General features: G+C 47.8%; 1 protein-coding gene across 10 annotated transcripts in view; it reads right to left on the bottom strand.

The window, feature by feature from the left end:
• XYLB (xylulokinase) overlaps window positions 1-20,899 on the bottom strand; it is a 75,536-nt gene extending 54,637 nt beyond the window's left edge. For all 10 annotated transcript variants that reach the window (XR_013528756.1, XR_004736092.3, XR_013528758.1 and 7 more), the window contains exons 1-7: window positions 20,767-20,899; window positions 19,081-19,163; window positions 7,762-7,831; window positions 4,962-5,042; window positions 2,759-2,845; window positions 2,306-2,434; window positions 915-980 (exon numbers count right to left, since the gene is read on the bottom strand). Coding sequence is in view for 4 of the 10 variants with exons in the window: in XM_078354657.1 (XP_078210783.1) it covers window positions 915-980; window positions 2,306-2,434; window positions 2,759-2,845; window positions 4,962-5,042; window positions 7,762-7,831; window positions 19,081-19,163; window positions 20,767-20,823 (573 nt within the window). In the remaining 6 variants the exon portion in view is untranslated. The remainder of the gene's footprint in view (window positions 1-914; window positions 981-2,305; window positions 2,435-2,758; window positions 2,846-4,961; window positions 5,043-7,761; window positions 7,832-19,080; window positions 19,164-20,766) is intronic.
• Window positions 20,900-21,236: the final 337 nt, after the last annotated feature.

The following is a 21,236-nucleotide window of genomic DNA, read 5'->3' as shown; positions in this document are numbered from 1 at the left end:
GTGGCCTCAGAACTAACCAGGACACTCTGAGGAGTTCAGGAAAGCTGGCTCCTCAGAAGCCACAGACTCTGAGCACTAGCCAGAGAAACAGAGGATGGATTTCAATGCCACCCTGAGGGGCTGTACTTCCACATGAGCATCGTGGGCCTCTGGAACCATGGAGAGACTGTTAGCAGCTCCTGTCCTCTGTCAGGCCAACTTCATTCCACATACAGAATTTGGGGAGGGTTTTCACCGCTCCACCCAAAGCCTATATTCATTAATGTAGCTAATGCTACAGAGTAATCTGGAACCTCGAATCACTGAAAAATAATTTCTAAGATTAAAAAGGTTCTTTGGTTTAAAGTGAGCTGATTATTTTCTTATCACAAGATGAAAATCCCTAGCCAGGGTGTGGGGCTGTTTCTCAGGCAGCATTAAGGGCTGGCTTCAGCAACAGTGGAGCCAGGAATGAACCTGGGTTCCTGTGACAGAGGCTCTGGCTGAAGGGCCACAGCTGGGGACACAAAGGCCCAGCCCTATACAATTCCAAAGAAAACACTGAATCCATGTCAATCATGTGCCTGGCAGTCCTCCTGAGTTAACCACATAGGAAAGTGAGCAGATACAGCCTGCTCAGACGCCCAGATCTTCTCCTCAGGTGGTCTCAGGAACATGTCAGTCCCCAGTGCTCCCACCTGGACCCTCACCCTCGCCCTTTTGGTCAGGAGAACCCGTTTCTCTTTCCCACATTCCATTCTTCCCTTCCTCTTTGGAAATGTCCCGACAATGAGAAAAAAAGCAAATTGAATATACCATTTGTTAGTGTGTGCTTATCAATGTTTTTAGCCACTGCACATAAGATGCATCTATTCTAACGTATTAGGAAAGGAATTCAACTGTGACTTTCAATCAAACAGGAACATTTAACCAACCTCTGTGTGTGAGTAGGCCTTGGGATTCTGCTGGTAAATTTTTGCAATTTGGTTTCCTGTAAATCGCTGGAAAAGGAATATAAATTCTTAGGAACCCAAATCCTACACAGAATGAATAATCACCCTCATAAAGTGAGTTTAATGTAGCATGCTCTGGATAGGAGCAGTTATCATAAAAGCTTTTAAAAGTAAGCCCCAACCGGGGGCAGTAGTGCTTGTAACCCCAGCTACTCAAGAGGCTGAAGGGAGAGGAGCTCTGGAACCTAGGAGTCCAGCCTGGACAACACAGTGAGACCTCACCTCTAATAAATGCGTCTTTTTAAAGTCAGCATTAAATGTTTCATATCTACTGAACAATGCGAATTTGGCCTTTGAATCCTTAAAATGTCCTTAGCAATCAAAGACCCAGGCAGTAAACAATGGCTCTGCACCCACAGGACAGAGAAATGAGAAACTTCTGGGCCTTCCTGGAGGGCCTCTCCCACATCAGGACTGGACAATGCTGAGTGAATAACCCTCGCTCTTCACACAGCATGGTGACTATTCTGACCGAGGCACTAGAGGCAGGATCTGGGTGTCTTCCTCATGCACATATTCGTATTTCAGGGGGCCCAAGTAGGGTTGGCCATATCCCCAAGCTTCCTCTCCAGTGAGGTCATGTGATCCAGGCTGGCCTAATCACAGTCACCCCTGGGGACATGACTGAACCAGCAGAACAGAGACTTTCTTTTTTTTTTTTTTTTTTTAATTGAGACGGAGCCTTGCTCTGTCACCAGGCTGGAGTGCAGTGGCACAATCTCGGCTCAATGCAACCTCTGCCTCCTGGGTTCAAGCGATTCCTCTGCCTCAGCCTCCCAAGTAGCTGGGACCACAGGCGTGTGCCACCATGCCCGGCTAATTTTTTTGTATTTTTAGTAGACACGGGGTGTCACCGTGTTGGCCAGGATGGTCTCAATCTCTTGACCTCGTGATCCACCCACCTCAGCCTCCCAAAGGGCTGGGATTACAGGCATGAGCCACCGCGCCTGGCCCAACATTCTTTTTTAAAAAAAAACTTTGCCAGGCACTGCACTAAGTGCTTTATATGCACTGACTTCTTTTAGCTTCAAACCTACCCAAAACGTAATCCTGTTATAATCCCCAGGTTACAGACAATGAGAGGAGGTGCCCTCCCCACCCCCATGCACAGCAACTCCGTGTCAGGAGCATAGTCACGTGCACACCCAGCCTGGTCTGGGAACACATAGCGTGGCAGGCAGCCTGGATCAGGACCCAGGGCCCAGAGTGTCTGTTCCTGGCTCTGCAGGAACCCCACAGAGGCAGGTCACCCACTATGCCTCCAGAGCCTGCAACCAGACCACCCCTTGCACCCAACTCCATCCCCAGCATACCTCGTAGGCTCGAGAGCCTGTGAGGCAGCTGAGAGCCTGAGCCCCGCCCACAGCAGCCTCCAGCTGGCGGCACTGGGCTGTGGTGCTGGAGTCCATCCACACCGGGCAGTCGTTGATGGAGAAACAGGCCTAGGAAGGAGGGCAAAGGCACTGGCTTGAGCTCCATCCGCTGACTTGGAGAGCTGCTGGTCACACCGCCCATCATAGCAGTCGTGACACTTCTTCCCAGGTAACCTTGGTTGGAGACACATGGGCCAACCCTCTATGCTGTAAGCTAGAATTGGCCCAGTGGGGCCTCTCCCCAAACGCCTGAGGTTGAAAGGCTCTTCTGCTGAGGGCGCCCGAGCACAGCTCCAACACTGAGTCGAGCAGGCCTCAGGACCCACAGGACTTGGGACTCTCCTCCCCGCTTTGCAGAAGTTTCTCAGAATCACACAATGTGGCCACAGTTACCTGCAGCTGCTGGTGTAGCGGGAGGTCTGGTGAGAGGCTTTTCAGTGCCTGCTGGGCTCCAGCCTGCCAGTATATACTTCCGTGTTGCTGTTGGGAAACCCAATAGCATGTTCACATGACCACACACTAGAGTACAGCCTCCTGGAGACACAGGAAGACCCCAGACCACATGCCAAAGAAGCAGGCTCCACCACCTGCCCTGCCACTTCCTAGTCACAGAGCTCATCACCTTCCTGAGACGCGGTTTCCACTTCAAGAAAATGGGGAGGAAGTCTGCCCTGTCTACCCTACAACTTAGAGAAAAGGTCCAAGAACAAATTATTGTTCTGGATTTTGGTGGCTTTTGTAAACTGCATTTAAACACATTGCTCGTAATATTATCTGAAATTCATTTATTTATTCACTCACTGCCTTCAGTCATGCATTCATTCATTCAGCAAACATTTATTAAGCACATAGGTCATGCCAGGCTTGGGGCAGATGAATAGGATATTGCCCCTATTCTTCAGGCTAATGGAGTTGAGTCAGGGAAAGGGACACAAATGTACAATTACAAAACCCTATGGAGCTGCAGCAACAGGGCCGTGGGAACAGAGGCCCCTAACCGACTGGGTACAGATAGGTGGAAGTGGTCGTATCAGGAAAGGGTCCCAGTGTGTGCTGCATGCAGAGAATCTATATGGCATTCTAAGCAGTGGGCCTAAGCCTGGGTCGGGGGTGGGTAATGGGCTAAAGAGAGTGGGCAGCCTGAGCACTGGGAACCTGAAGCCATGCTCAGGAGGCCAGGGCTCATCTTGGAGGTGGCGGGAACCCTGGATTACCAGGACGGAGCTGAACGTATGAAAGGCTTGTGGGAGTCACGGGGAAGGCAGGCTGGAGGTGGGGAGGCTGTGGTAGAGACCTGGAGAAGAATGACAAGCAGGTGGCCTGGGGGACAGAAGCAGTGCTGGAGAAGAGATGGTAGAGTCAAGAGTCACAGGCAAATCAGTGAGACATGAAGACCCCTGGGTGTGGGGTGGGAAGGTGGAGGAGTCAGAGATGATGCTTGAGGTATGCCCTGGGTGGATGGGGAGAATTCCCTGAGAAAGAGAACCCAGAAAGGAGGAGGTCTGAAGGGAGACAGCACTCAGTCTGGGACATGCTAGGCTTGAGGCATTTGTGGAACATCCAGCTGAGGGGGTCAGGGAATATCTAAGAAGGAGATGGGTGCCCAGGCCTGGGGTTCAGGTGAGAGAAGTGGACAAGATCACCCAGGGAATCTCTGTTGTGTTTAACAAGAACCGGAACAATAAATTCCTGTTAGGCCACGGAGGAAGAAGCAGCTTCAGAAAAACCAGTCGTATTCCAGGGAGGATATGAAAAGATGGTAATCCAGCATGGAGAAAAGTGATCTCAGCACAGCCAAGGGACCGGATGAGATGGACTCAGTCCCGACTCCCACTCCCAACACTGTGTGATCTTGGGCAAGTGGCATCACCTCTCCGTGCCTCACGCAAACATCAGTGATAATAACAGTAGCCCGAGCTTTACTAAGGTTTACCGCGTATTAATAGGAGGCACTGTGCTATGTATTTACACTCACAATGACCCTATGACAGATGAGAATATGTATCCCAGGTCACTGCTTGTAAATGGCAGAGCCAAGGATAAACCCAGGCAGGACGCCCTGAGTGTGTACCTAGCCCTCCACAGCACCACCCTGGAGAATCCTAAGGACTGAGCTGGGCGACATCTGGAAAGCCCTCAGAGTTGCATCTGGCATGCACTAAACGCTCGGTCAAGGTCTTTTGATATCGTTATTAATACTCTTTCACTGCTAAAACCACTATCACTATTAGTATCATTTTTGACTTTGCTTTTACTTTCAAGAAATAGAAAGGCAACAACTGTGGTGCCCCCAAGCAGTCATAACAAATCCAGGTCAATTGCTTCCTCCATGCCCTTCAGAGGACCTCTCCTCCATTCTCTCACCACGATCTCAGCTTTAACAGGGTGTGGTGGCATAAGCCTGTGATCTCAACTGTATAAGACAGCTATACAGTCTCCAAGGTAAAACAGTTGTAGGGATTTTTACTCACAGTGAAATTTGTGCCGCGGCTGTCAAGAATGAGCCTCCCCCCTCCAAAGGGAGCCATCTCCTCGACACCCGCACCATTGCCCAGGTCACCCCTCACATGGCAGGCAGACCCTGCTGCAGACAAACCTGGCCTGCCCCGGACAAAGCTAGGACTTGAGAGAAGTCAAAGCCCGAAGCCTTCATCTTCTCCAAGATGATATCCAGTGCCTGAGAAGAGAAGCAGAACCCACCGTGACTGTCCAGAAGCACCAGATCAGACACGCAAGCCTCAGAACTGAAAGGCAAGTGCCTGCCATTGCAGCAGAGGACTGGGCAGATGATGAAGAAACTGATGACTCGGGAGGTGTGAGCGCTAGAGGACATTAATTAAACAAACAGGCATCAGTCGAATCAGGTCAACCATGCTAAAAATATTTTAAATAAATGGAGTCAAAAACAACCAATCTTCAAATTTTACTTCCCCATTTTTTTTGAAACAGGGTCTTGCTCTGGCTCGCAGACTAAAATGGAGTGGCACAATCTCAGTTCACTGCAGCCTCAACCTCCCAGGCCCAAGTGATCCTTCCCCCTCAGCCTCCTGAGTAGCTGGGACTACAGCCACATGCCATCGGTGCCGGCTAATTTTTGGGAGTTTCTTTTGTTTTGTTTCTTTGTTTGTAGAGATGGGGTTTTGCCATGTTGCCCAAGCTGGTCTCAAACTCCTGGCTCATGAAATCTACCTGCCTCTGCCTCCCGAAGTGCTAAGATTACAGGCATGAGCCACCACACGCAGCCCTGCTTCCCCAGTTTGTGACTTCCAAACACTCAGGAAGAGCATAAATAAGGTAGCTCAGTCCAGGCGAGGTGGCTCACAGCTGTAATCCCAGCACTTTGGGAGGCCGAGGCAGGAGGATCACTTGTGCTCAGGAGTTTAAGACCAGCGTGGGCAACATAGTGAGATCCCATCTCTACAAAAAATGAAAAATTTAGCAGGATGTGGTGGCATAAGCCTGTGATCCCAGCTACTCAGGAGGCTGAGGAGGGAGGATGCTTGACCCAGGAGATCAAGCCTGCAGTGAGCCACGATCACCCCACTGCACTCCAGCTTGAGCAACAGCAAGAGACCTTATCTCAAAAACAAACAACAAAATAAGGCAGCCAACTTTTGGCTTCTTGAATTTGCATTTTCAACCCACTATATTAGTGATCTGGCTTCACTGCAACAGGAAGTGAACAGCAAAGTAGAGAGCTCCCATGACAGCAGAGCACCAGGCCCAGACTCCCTGTGTCCAGGAGCTGGAGGCTGGAGGGAGTGGGTAAAGATGGTGGCCACCCGTTCCAGGCCCCTATTCCAGCCTCCACTGTAGGCTGGACTCTTCTTTCTAGCAAAACCCAATGAGTGAGAATGGATGGTGGTGCCCAGCAGACTTTGACATCACCCCTCCTAAGATTTCATGGCAGGACTTAGAGATTCACTCTGACTTGTGTTTTCCTGAGGGCAGAGAAGCCTCTCCCACTTTTGCCTGATTCTACCATCCCCAGCCTTTGCAACCCTGGCTATGGCTGCCAACTCTATCCACGCCCACCAGACCTTGGGCAGGGAGTGGGGCACAGCTGGAGCACGGGCTGGCAGAGACAGGATCAAGTTTGGTCCACAAGGCTGCGTCAGATCAGAAATCACCCTGGCCCCACCCCAAGCCTGGCTCTCACCCACTGCTCACCTCCCCAGGTGAAGGCCTTGGCCTATCAGATGCCCTTGATATCACTGGGACCTCTTGACACTGACCCTTGCCTCTAACCCTGAACCCTCCCACTCTGCCCCTTGGTCTAACCCAGCCCTCCGGAGTGCAGTCTATCTGCTTTGTCTGGAGAAAATCCATCCTCCACCCTAATTCTACAGTGTATGAGTCAGGGTTACACCATTAAAAAAAAATCGTACTAGTTATTTTTAACAAAAAGAGTTTAATACAGGGAATTGGTTAGATAGGTATTGGAGGACTGAAAAAAGCTTTTGGCAGACACAAACTTGGCTGGCCTCCAGTTTCAGGGACTTGGGGACCCTGCAGCATGTGCTCAGGTAGCCCCTGGCACCACCATGCCTGTCTGTGCTATCCACATCCCCTCCAGTGGCCCCCTAGGTCACCAGATCTTGCCACAGGGATTCTCCTTTCCTGTTGATCCTCAGCAGGGAGGCCTGGCTTGGGATTGAGCTGAGTCTGACTGGGCAGGCCATAACTCACCATTCTGAGTGAGCAGGGAGCTAAGGGATCTCGGAGGCTGAGCACTAAGACCCTAATGGGTTTGTATTTCTTTCTCTCTTTCTTTGAGACAGAGTTTCATTCTTGTTGCCCAGGCTGGAATGCAATGGTGTGAACTCAGCTCACCACAACCTCCACCTCCTGGGTTCAAGCAATTCTCCTGCTTCAGCCTCCCAAGTAGCTGGGATTACAGGTGTGTGCCACCATCCCCAGCTAATTTTTTGTATTTTTAGCAAAGATGGGGTTTCACCATGTTGGCCAGGCTGATCTTGAACTCCTGACCTCAAGTGATCCACCCGCCTAGGCTTCCCAAAGTGCTGGGATTACAGGCGTGAGCCACCACGCCCGGCCTATGTTTGTATTTCATGGTACAAGGGAGGCCACAGGGCCTGACTGCAGAGTTGGGAAACAATTTGCTCTGTGGTATTTTAAAGTGGTTACAGCAGGACTTGCCATCTGCTGTGGCTCCAGTACCTGAAAGTCCTTTGTGAGTCCTCTCAGCCTGGGAGTGTTGGCACCAGCTGAGACTGAGCCTGGTCCCAGGAGCCATGCCAACTCCACTTTCCCATGAGGACCTGGTCTCAATAGAGGCTCTCATCAGCTGCCACCTTTGGGCTTCCTAGCAAATCACTGAGTCTCCCAGTGAGACAGGCTGGGGACAGAAAGAGAACAGGAATCCCTACACTTACCTGGACCCACATTAGGACTGGAGAAGTGACCGTCAGCCCATCCTTGTGCACGTGAACACCGCCCCGAGTCCTGCAAGAACAACAGAGAATGCAGGCCAGAGCCTCAGGGCAGGCAGAGCCTGCAAAGCCAGGAGAGGCCCTGTGGTACATAACCCTGGAAATGTCCATATGAAGAAGAATCCTCCCCAACCCCAAGTGGGAACTGTTGACCGAACAGGCACGAGGGCTGCTAAGATGGAAAGAGAAGACAGGCATATTGCCCCAGAATGACCCAGAGGTGGCAATTCTCAGACAGCACCTTCTAAAGAAGCCTTCTAGATGCAAGAAAGGCTCACCCTGGGGGAGTGCAGGATTGGACTATAAAAGCCCTCTCAAGCCCCATAGGTTTGGAGAGGTAGAGGAGGGGTGGCCACACAGATATGGTGCGTCGGAGGGAAGAACACCTCTAGTCACAACAGACCAAGCGTCCTTGGACTACAGGCTTTGGAAGTTTGCCTGGAACCCCCTCTTCTCACCCTCCTCACCCCTGTAAGACCCCACTGCAAAGAGCTGACCTGATAAAATCCAACCCTTTTAACTATGTGTTAAAAAAGAGAAAACCAAGCTCAGAATCTACACCAGGATGCTATTAGATAACCATGTGATCCAGCCTTTCAATTCCTAAGTATCCAGCCAAGAGATATGAAAGTCTAAGTCCACAGAAAGATGTGTATACAAATGTTCATGGCAGCCTTATTTGTAATAATTAGCTGGAGTCAACCCAGGTGTCCCTAAACAAGCGAAGATAATTTGTGGTGTAAATATGTAATATCATACTACAGAGCAAGAAAAACTACGAACTATTGATATGCACACAATTATAACTTACTGAGGAACAGCCTGGAAGACGCAAATTCATCTATACTGAGAAAAGGAGGTCAGTGGTTGCCTAAGTCTAGTGGGGAATTTTTGGGGGGGTGATACAAACATTTCATATCTTGATTGTGGTGGTCGTTTCATAGCTATAGGTCTATATCTGTCAAAATACATTTAATTGTATATTTTAATGGATGTCATTTTTTGTACATAAATTTTACTCAATAACAGGGATTTTTTAAAAAGATACTATCAGGGAAAAAGAGGAAGAGAGCAACAAAATTTTACTGTAGACAAAAAAAGCCCACCAAAAAGGGTTGCCTCTACAAAACTGATAAAAACTGTAACCAGACATTCTACCATGTATTTAATAACTTAAGACTGGCATTTCAGCTGGGCATGGTGGCTCACACCCATAATCCCAGCACTTGGAGAGGCTGAGGTGGGCAGATCATCTGAGGTCGGGAGTTTGAGACCAGCCTGGCCAATATGGTGACACCCCGTCTCTGCTAAAAATACAAAACTTAGCTGGGCATGGTGGAGGGCCCTGTAGTACCAGCTACTCAGGAGACTAAGGCAGGAGAATTGCTTGAACCCAGGAGATGGAGGTTACAATGAGCTGATATCACACAACTGCACTCCAGCCTGGGCACGACAGAGCAAGATTCCATCTCAAAAAAAATAACAAAACGAAACTGGCACTTCTAGCTAAGAAGGAAGACCAGAGCGACCCCACGCCCCAAAAGCACCAGTCCCAAACGGTTTCACAGAAAAAATAGCGAGTATTTCTGTACTACTTAAGTTGTTCCAAAAAGAAAATTTTTCCAGTTATTTGTGAAGTAAATATAAAGTGGATATCAAAACCTAACCAGTACCTCAGCAAAGCACAAATAGCAAAAGGAAAAAAGTAGGAAAATTAGACTTTCTCAAAATTAAAAACATTGTTTCCGAGGATTATCAGGAAAGTGAAAAGACAGCCCACAGAATGGGACAAAAATCGTGAGATCATGTATCTGACACGGGACTTGTATCCAGAATATATATTAAAAAAAACTTTTACAACTCAATCATAAAAGAGAAATAACACAGTTTTAAAAAATGGGCAAAAATCTTAATAGACATTTCTTTAAAGAAGATATACAAATGGCAAAGATATTCAACATCATTAGATAAATGCAAATCAAGATCACAGTGAGATAGCATTTCACATCCAGTAGGATGGCTGTCATTTGCAATTAAAAAGGCAGTCAACACTACATGTTAAGCAAGGATATAGAGAAACTGGAGCCCTCACATACCACTGGAGGGACTGGAAAACAGCACAGCCGCTTTGGAAAACAGTTTGGCAATTCTTCAAAATGTTGAACAAAGAGTTACCACATGACCCAGCAATTCCACTTTGAAGTAATGAAATGAAACATTCAACAGAAATGAAAACATACGATGACACAAACACTTACACACTGCATTAGTTTGCTCAGGTTGCTACAAAATACCGTAAACTAGATGGTTTAAACAACAGGCATCTATTCCCCTAGCCCTGGAGGCTAATAATCAAGACGCCAGCAAATTCAGTTTCTGGTGAGGGTTCTCTTCCCGGCTTGCAGACAGCCATCTTCTCACAAGGCCTTTCCACTGCGCATCTACGCATGAAGAGGCTCTACTTTTTCTTTTTTTTTTTGAGACAGAATCTCACTCTGTTGCCACGTAGGATGCAGTGGCGAGATCTCGGCGCACAGCAACCTCCACCTCCCAGGTTCAAGTGATCCTCCTGCCTCAGCCTCCTGAGTACCTGGGACTACAGGCATGCACCACCAAGCCCAACTAATATTTTTGTATTTTTAGTAGAGACAGGGTTTCACTATGTTGGCCAGGATGGTCTCGATCTCCTGACCTCGTGATCTATCTGCCTCAGCCTCCCAAAGTGTTGGGATTACAGGCGTGAGCCACCACAGCAGGCCTGTGTCTCTCCTTCTTATACGGAAACCAGTCCTATCGAACTAGGGCCCTACCCTTACAACCTCGTTTCATCTTAATTATCTACCCAAAGGCCTCACCTCCAAATATACTGTCATGATGAGGGTAGGCTTCCAACACAGGAATTCTGGAGGGCCACAGCTCACTCCATAACATACGCGGATGTTCAAACCAGAATAACTCACAATAGCAAAGGAAGCAGAACAACTCCAATGTCCATCAGTTGGATGGATAAACAAACTGTGATATATCAACGCATGGGAACATTACTGAACCACAGAGAGGAATGAAGTACTGACATGCTATGATGTGGATGAACTTTGAAAACACTATGCTAAGTATCTGGTTTGAGTTGGTATCTGAAATAAAGAAAAAGCTACAAAAATGTTTTTAAAGAAAACATTCTGCTAAGTAAAAGAAAGCTGTCACATGGCACCATATATCATATATATTCATGTCTATGAAACGTCCAGAATCGGCAAATCCAGAGACTGGCAGGAGAGGGACTATGGAGTGGATGCTAATTAATACATGTTTCTTTTCCAGGTGGTGAAAACATCCTAAGATTACAGACTGGCGATGGTGGCATGGTTCTTTGAATACACTAAAAACCTTCAAATTGTACATTTTAAAAGAATTAATTTTATGGCATGTGAATTATATTTCAATAGAGCCAGTATTTTCTTTAAAAAAAAGATATGAGGGGAAAAATTATGTTTGTTAAGGAAAAACACATTTCTACGGCTTCATGCAGCTGAAGTTTCTTTCTCACTCACGTAAAGCACAATCATAGGTGGTGATGAACAGAAGTGGGGAGCGAGGAGTTCTGCTCCATGCAGTCATTCAGGAACCAGGTGGCTCTGTCATATTCCACATGTGCTTCCAAGGTTGCTCTGGGTACCCACATCAGACGGAAAATGGGAGAAAGGTCAGAGCAGGAGGTTTTGATGGACAAGGTCTTTTAGAGGACTGTTCACATTTTCTTATGGTCTACTGGCTAGAACACAGTCACGTGGTTGACTATAACTACAAGGAAGACAGGCGTGTGGCTAGGAAGAAAGGGAAATGGGTTCGGAAGACAGCTGAAAAGTTTCTGCTAGAAATATCCCTTCCCTGCTTACAGTAGTAAAAGGATAAAACAGAAATAAACTTAAAAATAATTATCTACACTGGGTAGTATCTGCATTGTTACAAACCACTTCAAAACTTAGTGGCTCGAAATCATTAAGACAAACCACTTCAAAACTTAGTGGCTCGAAATCATTAAGCTCACAATTCTACTTGCCAGTCATTGGATGGGGCTCAGCTGGGCTCCCTCATGCATCTGCAGTCAGCTAACAGGAGCTAGAAGGCTCTGCTTCACAGGTAGCTAACAGTAGCTAGGGCTGGCTGGCTCTCAGGCGAAGTTGGGGCAAAAAGGCCACATATGTCCAACTCTCCAGCAGGGTAGCCCAAGCTTGCTCATTTGGTGGCTGGGCAGAGTTCAAAGAATGACAGCAGAAGCATGTAAGGCTGCTTGAGGCTTAGGCTTAGAACTGGCACAATGTCAGTTCCCCTGTTCTATTGGATAAAGCAAATCAACAGGCAGGGAAACGACTCCTCAATGGAAGGAACTGCAGTCACGTTGCAAAGGGTGTGGGAACAGGGAGGAGTGAAGCATTTCGGTCATTTTTGCAGTCTACCAAAATGGGCAAAATCCCTATGTGAAACATATTAAAACACATGTGAAGTATTAAAAAAAAAAAGACTTGAACAGATGGAAAGTCCTAACGTGTTCAGACGGAAGACTTAATCTCATCAAGCTGTCAATTCTGCCAAGTTAATTTATAAAGATAATATGATCTCACTAAAAATATCAACAACTGGCTGGGAGCAGTGACTCACACCTGTAATCCCAGCACTCTGGGAGGCTGAGGTGGGTGGATCACCTGAGATTAGGAGTTCGAGACCAGCCTGGCCAATATGGTGAAACCCCAACTCTACTAAAAACAAAAATTAGCCGGGTGTAGTGGCATATGCCTGTAGTCCCAGCTACTCAGGAGGCTGAGACAGGAGAATCACTTGAACCCAGGAGGTGGAGGTTTCAGTGAGCCAAGATTGCACCACTGCACTCCAGCCTGGGCTACAGAGTGAGATTGTCTCAAAAAAAAAAAAAAAAAAAGAACAATTTTGCTTTCTGGAACCTGAAAAGCTGATTCTGAAATACATATTTAAAAAGATCAAAAAAGAATAGCCATGAAAACTGGAAAAGAACAATCAGAGGAGACCAACAATTCTAGATATTAAAATGTATTACAGTCTGGGTGCAATGGTTCATGCCTGTAATCCCAGCACTTCAGGAGGCCAAGGCAGGCAGATCACCTGAGGTCAGGAGTTCAAGACCAACCTGGCCAACATGGCAAAGCCCTGTCTCTACTAAAAATACAAAAATTAGCCAGGTGTGGTAGTGCATGCCTGTAGTCCCAATTACTCAGGAGGGTGAGGCAGAAGACTTGCTTAGAAGAATTGCTTGAACCCAGGAGGCAGAGGTTGTAGCAGGCCAAGATCGCATCACTGCACTCCAGCCTGGGCAACAGAGCAAGACTCCATCTCAAAAATAAATAAGTAAACAAACATATTACAGAGCTGGGATAACTGAAACAATGTGTTACTGGCTTATGAACAGATCTACCAACCCATGGAACAAGAAAAAGCCCCCAAAACGGATCTAAGTGAACACATGATAAGGCTCATACCTCAAATCATGGAGGTAAAGATGGACTTTTTTTTGAGATGGATCTCGCTTTGTTGCCCAGGCTAGAGTGCAGTGGCACGATCTCAGCTCACTACAACCTCTGTCTCCTGCCTCAGCCTCCTGAGTAGCTGGGACTACAGGCACCCGCCACCATGTTTGGCTAGTTTTTGTATTTTTAGTAGAGACGGGGTTTCATCATGCTGGCCAGGCTGGTCTTGACCTCCTGACCTCAAGTAATATGTCTGTCTCAGCCTCCCAAAGGTAAAGATGGACTTCTAAAAACACGCTTGGGGCTCGGTGTGGTGGCTCACACCTGTAATCCCAGCACGTTAGGAGGCCAAGGTGGGTGGATTGCTTGAGCTCAGGAGTCTGAGACCAGCTTAGGCAACAGAGTGAGACCCCATCTCTACAAAAAAATTAGCTGGTCATGGTGGGGGTGCGCCTGCAGTTCCAGCTATTTGGGAGGCTAAGGAGGGAGGATTGCTTGAGCCCGGGGGCACAGACTGCACTGAGCTGAATCGTACCACTGCCCTCCAGCCTGGGTGACAGAGCCAGCTCCTGTCTCAAATAAATAAGTAAAATAAAAACATGGTTGGTGTTACAGTAACTGAAGAGACATCTGGGAAAAATTAAAGTCGGATACAAATGTCATACTATGTACCTGGATAAACTCCAAATATTTTTATGTCAGAAAGCGGAAATCTTACAAGAACTAGATTAAAACATAAGTAAGTTCCTTCATAATTTTGGAGTGAGGAAGGCCTTTTAAACTGACTGAAAATCTAGAAGCAATAAAAGAGACCGAGACACTCAATGACGTAAATATCTGTGTGTGGCAATAACAGCAACAACCCAGAGCAAGTTGAAAATCAAACGAAATCTGGGAAACGTATTTGCAATTCATTCAATAACAGAGAGAGAATTCCTCCAACATATGAAAAGCTCCCAGAAATTACAAGAAATGGACAACCAACCCCAACAGATGATAAGAAAGAGATAACCAACCCAACAGAAAAATGGGCAAAGGACATTAAAAACAACTTCACAGAAAAATTAATTCAAGTAGCCCTTCAACATAGGAAAAAAACATCTTCTCCTATCATGTTGGCAAAGAATCAAAAACTCCATAATCTCGCTATGTTGGCAAGGCTGTCTCACGTGTTAGTGGTAGGATGAAAATCAGTATAACACCTATGGGAGGCAATCTGCCCACATCTCCCCAAATTATAAATCTATTTGCTCTTTGAACTAGCAATCCCATTCCCCAAAAATTTAACTAACAAATAAATTGGCACACATCTGCAGTGACATATGTAAGGTAATGTATCACATTATTTTTCACCGCAAATAAGGCAATGTCCTGCGTTAGAAAATGGTACATCTACACAATAAAACACTACACACCTATAAAAGAGAACACAGCCGTTTTTATGTGTTGACATATAAACACAGCCACATGACCGTGGAGGGAGCGAAGCAACGTACAGAACAGTGTGTACACTACGCTTTTTCTTGCGTGAAAGGAGGAAAATAAGAATATCCGTATCTTCCTATATTTCCATGTAAAAACACTGGAAGGAGCCTGGTGCAGTGGCTCAAGCCTGGAATCCTAGCACTTTGGGAGGCTGAAGAGGGTGGACCACTTGAGTCCAGAAGTTCAAGAACGTCCTAGGCAAAATGGTGAAACCCTGTCTCCACCACAAAAGTGCAAAACTTAGCCACGTGTGGTGGCGTGCGCTTGCAGTCCTAGCTACACAGGAGGCTGAGGTGGGAGGACTGCTTGAGCCGGGAAGGTGGAGGATGCAATAAGCCAAGATCATACCAGTGTACTGCAGCTCGAGGGACAGAGCCAGGCTTTGTCTAAAAAGGAAAAAAAAAAAACACTGGAAGGATACACAACAAATGAAAGTCATCTGTAGAGAAGGGACGCAGGGGAAAGATGAGGCCATAGGTGGGATTAAGACTTTTCATCTGAGTTACATACCAAGTGCAATGTAATACCTGTTAACAATACAAAATATTTTTTATTAAAATCACCACTTTGGACGAGAATTTCTTAGGAAGTTAAACAAGTACCTGCCATACAACTCAGCCACTGTACTCCTGGTATGTCATTTCCAAGAGAAATGAAATCATATGTCAATGAAAAGACTTGTTACGTGATTCTCATAGCCCATTGCTGGTAATAGCAGAAAAGAGAAACAGGCTGGGCGTGGTGGTTCATGCTTGTAATCCCAGCACTTTGGGAGACCAAGGTGGGCGGATCACCTGAGGTCAGGAGTTTGAGACCAGCCTGACCAAAATGGAGAAATGCTATCTCTACTAAAAGCACAAAAATTAGCCAGGCATGGTGGCACAGGCCTGTAGTCCCAGCTACTCGGGAGGCTGAGGCAGGAGAATCGCTTGAACCCGAGAAGCAGAGGTTGCAGTGAGCCAAGATCACACCATTGCACTCCAGCTTGGGCAACAAGAGCAAAACTCTGTCTCAAAAGAAAAAAAAGAAGAGAGAAACAACCCCAATATCCCTCATCAGGTGAAACCAACTGTAGTCCATCCATACAACATCATACAATAAAATACTACTTGGCAATAATAGAAGCCACCCGAGGCGGGTAGATCACGAGGTCAAGAGATCGAGACCATCCTGGTCAACATGGTGAAACCCCGTCTCTACTAAAAATACAAAAAATTAGCTGGGCATGGTGGCACGTGCCTGTAATCCCAGCTACTCAGGAGGCTGAGGCAAGAGAATTGCCTGAACCCAGGAGGCGGAGGTTGCGGTGAGCTGAGATCACGCCATTGCACTCCAGCCTGGGTAACAAGAGTAAAACTCCGTCTCAAAATAAAAAATAAAAATAAAAAAATATATTTAAAAAAAAACATGGATGAATCTCAAAATGGTTATGTGAAATTTTAAAGGTTCGTAAAAAGAGAACGTAATTATGATTCCATCTATACAATATTCTAGAAAATGCAGACTAGTGATAGAAAACACATCAGCAGTTGCCAGTGGGTAGGGTATGGGGAAGGAAAGATGCCTTGCAAAGAGGCAGGAAGAAATGTTTAGGACACAGAAACACTCATTATCTTATTTTAGTGATATTTTCATGAAAAAATACAGATGTTAAAACTTCTGTCTATGTATAGTACTGTACATCAGTTATACCTCAAATACATACAGTATTGTATATCAGTTATACCTCAATATGGTTGTTAAAAAAAACCCACAATGCAATTGAGGTGATGGGGAATGAACGAACTAAATCTACAGGTATCTGGTTTAAAATATCTTAAAAATATAATGGAAAAAAAGCAATCCTGTATTTTGGTTATGGACACCTTTATTTCAAATGTCCAGTGGAGAGGACTGACTGACTTATTAAATGGAAGAGAGGGAGAGGAAATTTTAAAAATTTGAAAGACTAGAATTCATATAGGGTATGTTCCCAGACCACATGAAATTAAACTAGAAATTAATAACAGAAAGCTGGAAAATCTAGAGATTAAACAACAGACTTCCATACTACTTTTTTTGAGACAGGATCTCCCTCTGTTGCCCAGGCTGGAGTGCAGTGGTGCAATCTTGGCTCACTGCAACCTCTGTCTCCGGAGTTCAAGTGATTCTCCTGCCTCAGCCTCCCAAGTAGCTGGGATTCCAGCTGTGCACCACCATACACGGTGCCTGCCACCACGCCCAGCTAATTTTTTTGTATTTTTAGTAGAAACAAGGTTGGTCTCCGACTCTGGACCTCAAGTGATCTGCCCACTCAGCCTCCCAAAGTGCTGGGATTACAGGTGTGAGCCACTGCACACAGCCTAAACAGCATTCTTCTAAATAACCTATGAGTCAAAGAAGTCTCAAGAGAACTAAAAAATATTTTGAATAAAAAGAAAACAACTATGACTTATCAAAATTTATGGGATGCTGCTAATGTGTCCCGTAAAAAGCATTTGACTTACAGAAAAATTTATAGCACTACATGTATATATTAGAAAAGAATATCTTAATCATCTAAGCTCTGGGTTCCCCTCCCACAACAGCGTAGGAGCTGTCTTCTCTCTCTCTGCCTCTTAAAAAAAAAAAAAAAATTCCTTGAAACACACTAACTACCAAAATGCAAACACGCAAGGCCTGCAATAATAAAAAATGTGAGAAAGCAAGATGGCTTCCAACCTCAGCTCTGAGGGGCCACATTCGCTGGGGGGAAAGAGTTGGCAACACAATGTGATGGGTAATGAGGCTGCACAAAGGGCCAGCTGGGAAGGCTTCAGAGAGGAAGTGAAAACAGACAGGGAAGGACACTTTTACCAGGACCTCATAAGGGTGCCTCAAAACCAGCAAGTCCACAGTGTTAAGGACTGAATTGTGTCCCCCTCTGCCCCCAAAACTCATATGCTGAAATCCTAACCCCGAGGGCCTTGGGTTGTGATTATTTGGAGATAGGGACTTTAAAATGGCAATTAAGTTAAAACGAAGCCATAAGAATGGGCCTTAACCCAGTATGACTCATGTCCTTGTAAGATTAGCATACAGAGGACACAGACACCAAGCTCTCCTGCACGACGTGACCACCATGTGAACATACAGCAAGAGAGTGGCCACCTACAAGCCAAGGTGAGAGGCACCGGAGGAGACCAACCTTCCCAGCACTTTGATTTTATACTCCTAACGTCTAGAACTGTGACAATATAAACTTCTGCTCTTCAAGCCACCCGGTGTGTGGGACCTTCTTATGGCAGCCCAAGCTGAACGCATCTTCTTTCTCTCCAAAACCCATTCTTTTCCACAATCCAACATCCACCACGAAGAAGAGCCAGAAGTCCCACCCTCACACCTCACATTCAGTTTTGTACCAAGACCTGTCCATTTTACTACCCAGCTCTTTCCTATCCAACACTTCTAACCCGGATGACCTGCAGCAACCTCTTCAATAGTTCCCCACGTCCACTCCAGCCATGCTCCCACTCCGCTCTCCCACTGGCCCCAGAGAGATCATTTCAAAACACAAATACAACCTGTCATACCGCACCCCTACCCTTTATGGCCATTAGTGGCAGACCACAGCTTTTAGAATAAAGACAAACTCTACACCATGGCCTATCAAGCTCTGCCCAGCCTCTACCCCTCTCTGCTCCCCAGCCTCACTGGCTTTCTTCAGTTCCGTGAAGGAACGAACCATGCTCTTTCTCGCCACAGGGCCCTTGCACACGTTGTTTCCTGGAATGCGCTCCCATCACCTGCCCAACTTCCCTTCCATCATTTGGCTGACTTCACTCGCTCCGATCTCGAGCTTAAGCACCACTTTCCTAGAGAGCCTCTGGGACTTCCCCTCCCAGGTCTGAGTCACTTTCCTTTATAACAAGCACTTGAAGAAGTGAGATCCTTTCCTACAGAGGCCTTCTCAGAGTTGATAATGAAACACTCTTCTGTGAGATTCTTCATTTGATACCAGTCTCCTCTACTCGGTAGGAGCTCTGGGAGAGCAAGGACCTTTGGTTCACCATCAAGTCTTGGACCTGGCACAAAGTAAGTCTCAAGTGATGCTTACTGCATGAATGGATGAAAGGAATTAGCGAGAAGTGAGGGAGACGGCACTTCACGTACAGGAAAAAAGATGCTTGAAAGGTCTGCCAAGACCACCACTCCTGTAGTTTGGCGAAGTCCGAACAGTGCAGTCTGTGAACATATAAGATGGCAGGAGGACCCCAAAACTAACACCCCCATCACACACTCATGCACATCGGGTACATACCCAAATTCTGGAAGGTCTCTGTCAAAATGCACACTTTCCTCATAGAAGACATTCATCTCGGCATCAACAGCGACAACCTTTACCTGAAAGGCATTGTTTACAATGAAGTGTAGGATCCTCCTCAGCTTTTACACTGGTCCAGGGGGTACTAACATCACAACATGAGGCCCCACACCCTAGAAGTAGTTCAGACAGAGACCTCCTTGAAGGCAGGACTGCCTCACCGTAATCGTGGTAACAGAGGACTCATCTGGGGTGATACTCAAAGATTTAGCAGAATGAAGAAACTGAGGCTAAGTAGAAACACCAACATGTCTCAAGGAATCTTTGTTCTCCAAACAGCCAAAGCCAAGACCCTCTAGAGGAAGTGTTCACAGATGAGCTGGTTCCTGCACCTGGCAAGGAGGTGGGAGAAAGTGCCAGAGAGGAAGGAATGGGAAGCAAGGTTTGGAAACATCTCTGGGGGTCCATGTCTGCAGGGACCTGACACCAGGCAAGGCCATGGGCTGTTCCCGCAGGCCACGATTGCGGTCCAGAGACGTTAATGTCCCACTGAAGCAAACTCCAAGCTCGGGAGTATAACCCCTTTCCTGGACAGATGGGGAAACTGAGGTCTAATAAGGCAATGCAAGTCAGCCAGAGTCCCACAGGACTCTCCCCTCAAGGACTGGCCAGAGGCCTGCCTCCCTTGACCCATTGGAGAAGAGGGGTTTGACTGCAACTGTGGATATTTCCCAAGTACTTTAAAGGAAAAGGTGCCCCTGGTCACCCCATGCCCAGTTTGAAGGCAAATTTTGATTGGCTCGCCCGCCTGTGGGGTCCTGGCAGCAGCACAGCGCTCCTCTGGCCAGCAGTCCTGGGTCTGTAGACCTGGAAAGTTGGTGCCAACAAAGGGCGGTCACAGGGTAAAGTCCATTTGTACAATGTACGCATTTCTTTTTTTTTTTTTTTTTTTTTTTTGGGACAGGGTCCCACTCTGTCGCGGAGGCTGGAGAGTGATGGCGCCATCTTAGCTTACTGCAACCTCCACCTCCTGGGCTGAAGCGAGAGTCCAGCCTCCCAAGAAGCTGAGACTAAAGGTGTGCGCCACCATGCCCGGCTAATTTTTTTATTTTTTGGTAGAGACGGTGGTTTCTCCATTTCCCAGGCTGGTCTCGAACTCCCGGAATCAAGATATCCACCCGCCTCGGCCTCCCAAAGCACTGGGATTACAGGCAAGAGCCACCAGGCCCGGCAAAGATTCTGGGCTTGGATCTGTTTCCAGGTCACTGGTTGCCCGTGCGCACGGCTACCCGCCTGTCTGTTCCCCAGCCTTAACAGCAGCTGACTTCCTTTGGGTCCCCGTCACTCGGTGCCCATGAACTCGCGCATGAACTCGCGAGTCCTCCGGCCCCTCAGGGCACGGGGGTCCTGCCGAGGGGCGCCTGCAGTTTCCCGGGGTAGCGGGGTCCAGGCGGGGTCGAGGTCGCCTCTTGCGAGCGGGTGGCACTGGCAGGGCATCTCTAGACGAGGGCACCGACGCCCCACGGCCGCGCGGGGGGCAGGGGCGGGGGGTCCCAGGGAAGCCCGAGAGGGAGGCGCGCCCGCTGCTGGGCCCATGTTTTCCAGCGTCCGGGTGACAGACCGCCCTCCACCGCCGGGGCAGCGGAGGAAGAGGCCCCCGGCCCCACGGCGGCGCGACTGTACCTGCTGCGTGCTGAAGTCCCAGCCCAGGCAGCAGCGGCGAGGGGCGCTTTCCGCCATGGCCCTGGCGAGTGAGTCCGTCCGTCCGTCCGTCCGTCCGTCCGTGCGCCCCGCAGCGTGGCTGTCACCGCCCTCCAGCGCCCAGAGACGCAGGGGCCCGCCCCTCGCTCCGCCCGGCCGGACTGCGGACCCGAGTGGAGACGGGCTTGCGCTCTGGCGCCACCTGCTGGGCGAAGCGAGCCGGGACCGCGTCCTGCGCAATCAACGGCGCCCCCACGCCGCCCGCTTTCCTTCCAAGCGCAGCGCCTCGGGTCCTCCCCATCCTCGTCTTCTCTCTGCGTGGGCCTTGCCCCTTGGTGGCCTGGCTTCCCTCAGCCGGAGGTTTCAGCTTTAAGCCGGCTTGTCCCTCACAGGGACCCTGCCTAACCCGCTGGAGGCCCTGGGCCTGCAGTCCTCTGCGGCCGTGTCTCGGG

Source organism: Callithrix jacchus, chromosome 17 (assembly GCF_049354715.1).
Source record: "Callithrix jacchus isolate 240 chromosome 17, calJac240_pri, whole genome shotgun sequence".
NCBI lineage: Eukaryota > Metazoa > Chordata > Mammalia > Primates > Cebidae > Callithrix > Callithrix jacchus.
The sequence above is the reverse complement of the archived record's forward strand: the minus strand, read 5'-3'. Positions and strand labels throughout refer to the sequence as shown.